The following is a 1,450-nucleotide window of genomic DNA, read 5'->3' as shown; positions in this document are numbered from 1 at the left end:
CTGGGGTGACCACGGCCCCAATCGCGGCAGCACCGCGCAGAGGTGGTGGTGCCGGAGCGCCTGGCCCTGATGGTGCGGCACATCCGTGAGCGGGACTTCGAGGGCTTTGGGCAGCTCACCATGCAGGACAGCAACCAGTTCCACGCCACCTGCCTCGACACCTTCCCCCCCATCTTCTACCTCAACGACCTCTCACGGCACATCATCGCCTTAGCACACCGCTTCAATGACCACCACGGCTGCACCAAGTCGCTGGCCCCGTGGGGCTCTGGGGGGTGTGCTGCGGTGCTGTGGTTCCTCGCCCCATGTTGGGTCTCATCTCACCACAGGTAGCCTACACCTTTGATGCTGGCCCCAACGCCGTCATCTTCATGCTGGCTGACACTGTGGCTGAGTTCGTGGAGGTGGTGAGACGCAGCTTCCCCCCCGCCACCAACGGGGACCAGTAAGGGCAATCCCATCGCTCTTTTTGGGGAGCAGGGTGTTTGGGGGCTATGGCAGGGGCTGACGGCTCTGCTGTGCCGCAGGTTTGTGCGCGGGCTCCCTGTGAGCTCGGCCTCGCTGCCGGAGGAGCTGCTCCCAGCCGTTGTGGCTGAGCCGGTGCCGGGGGCTGTCCGGTACATTCTGCACACCAAGGTACAGGGCTGGGGGGAGTGTGGGGCAGGGGAGCCTGTCTGCCCATCACCAGGGGGGTGTGTGGGGCCCCATCCATATCCCCGGGGTTGTGCATGAGGCCCCGTCCCTGTCCCCAGCGGTGTACAGGACCGTATTTCCATCTCGGGGGGGCGGGTTATGTGAGACCCCATCCCCAGGGGGTCTGCAAGACTCTGCCTCCAGGGGTGCACATGACACCATCCCTGTCCTGAAGGGTGCGCAGGACCCCATTCACATGCCCAGGGGTGTGTGTGTGACCCCATCCCTGTCACCAGGGTGTATACAGGGCGCTGTCCCCGTCTCCATGGGGTTATGTGAGACCCCATCTCCAAGGGTATGGAAGACCCCATCCCTGTTCCCTGGGGTGTACAGGACCCCATTCCCATCCCCAGGGTTGTGTGTGGGACCTCATCCCTTGTCCCTAGGAGTGCACAGGACTCTCGTTTCCATTCCCATCCTGGTGGGGGTGTGTGAGAGCTTGTCCCCATCCCCAGGGTTGTGCATGAGCCGCTATCCCCATCCCTGGGGGTGCGCAGGACCCCATTCCCATCCCTGTCCTCATCCTCAGCGTTGTGTGCAGGACTCTGTCCCTGTCCCCATCCTTAGACACATTCCCATTGGCATGACCCATGGGGTGCCCTTTTGGGGTTTGTGGGGCCCATAGCTGCCCCACAGTCCCAAAGGGATGTCCATGCAGGCAGCGGGCTCCCTAGTGCCAAAATCCATCCCCCTGCTGCCCCTAACCCGTCTCCTGCCCCACAGCCCGGTCCCGGACCCCAGTTCCTGGATGACCCCA

At 63.7% G+C, this 1,450-nt stretch overlaps 1 protein-coding gene across 1 annotated transcript in view; it reads left to right on the top strand.

Annotated features, from left to right (window-relative positions):
• MVD (mevalonate (diphospho) decarboxylase) overlaps positions 1-1,449 on the top strand; it is a gene marked incomplete at both ends in the record, with an annotated part of 1,665 nt that extends 216 nt beyond the window's left edge. Inside the window, 4 exons of the mRNA XM_010016117.1 lie at positions 31-255; positions 330-445; positions 528-636; positions 1,417-1,449. Of these exons, the coding sequence (XP_010014419.1) occupies positions 31-255; positions 330-445; positions 528-636; positions 1,417-1,449 (483 nt within the window). The remainder of the gene's footprint in view (positions 1-30; positions 256-329; positions 446-527; positions 637-1,416) is intronic.
• Between the last annotated feature and the right edge of the window lies 1 nt (position 1,450).

Source organism: Nestor notabilis, unplaced genomic scaffold, assembly GCF_000696875.1.
Source record: "Nestor notabilis isolate BGI_N333 unplaced genomic scaffold, ASM69687v1 scaffold26636, whole genome shotgun sequence".
In the NCBI taxonomy this organism is placed as follows: Eukaryota; Metazoa; Chordata; class Aves; order Psittaciformes; family Psittacidae; genus Nestor; species Nestor notabilis.
The sequence above is the reverse complement of the archived record's forward strand: the minus strand, read 5'-3'. Positions and strand labels throughout refer to the sequence as shown.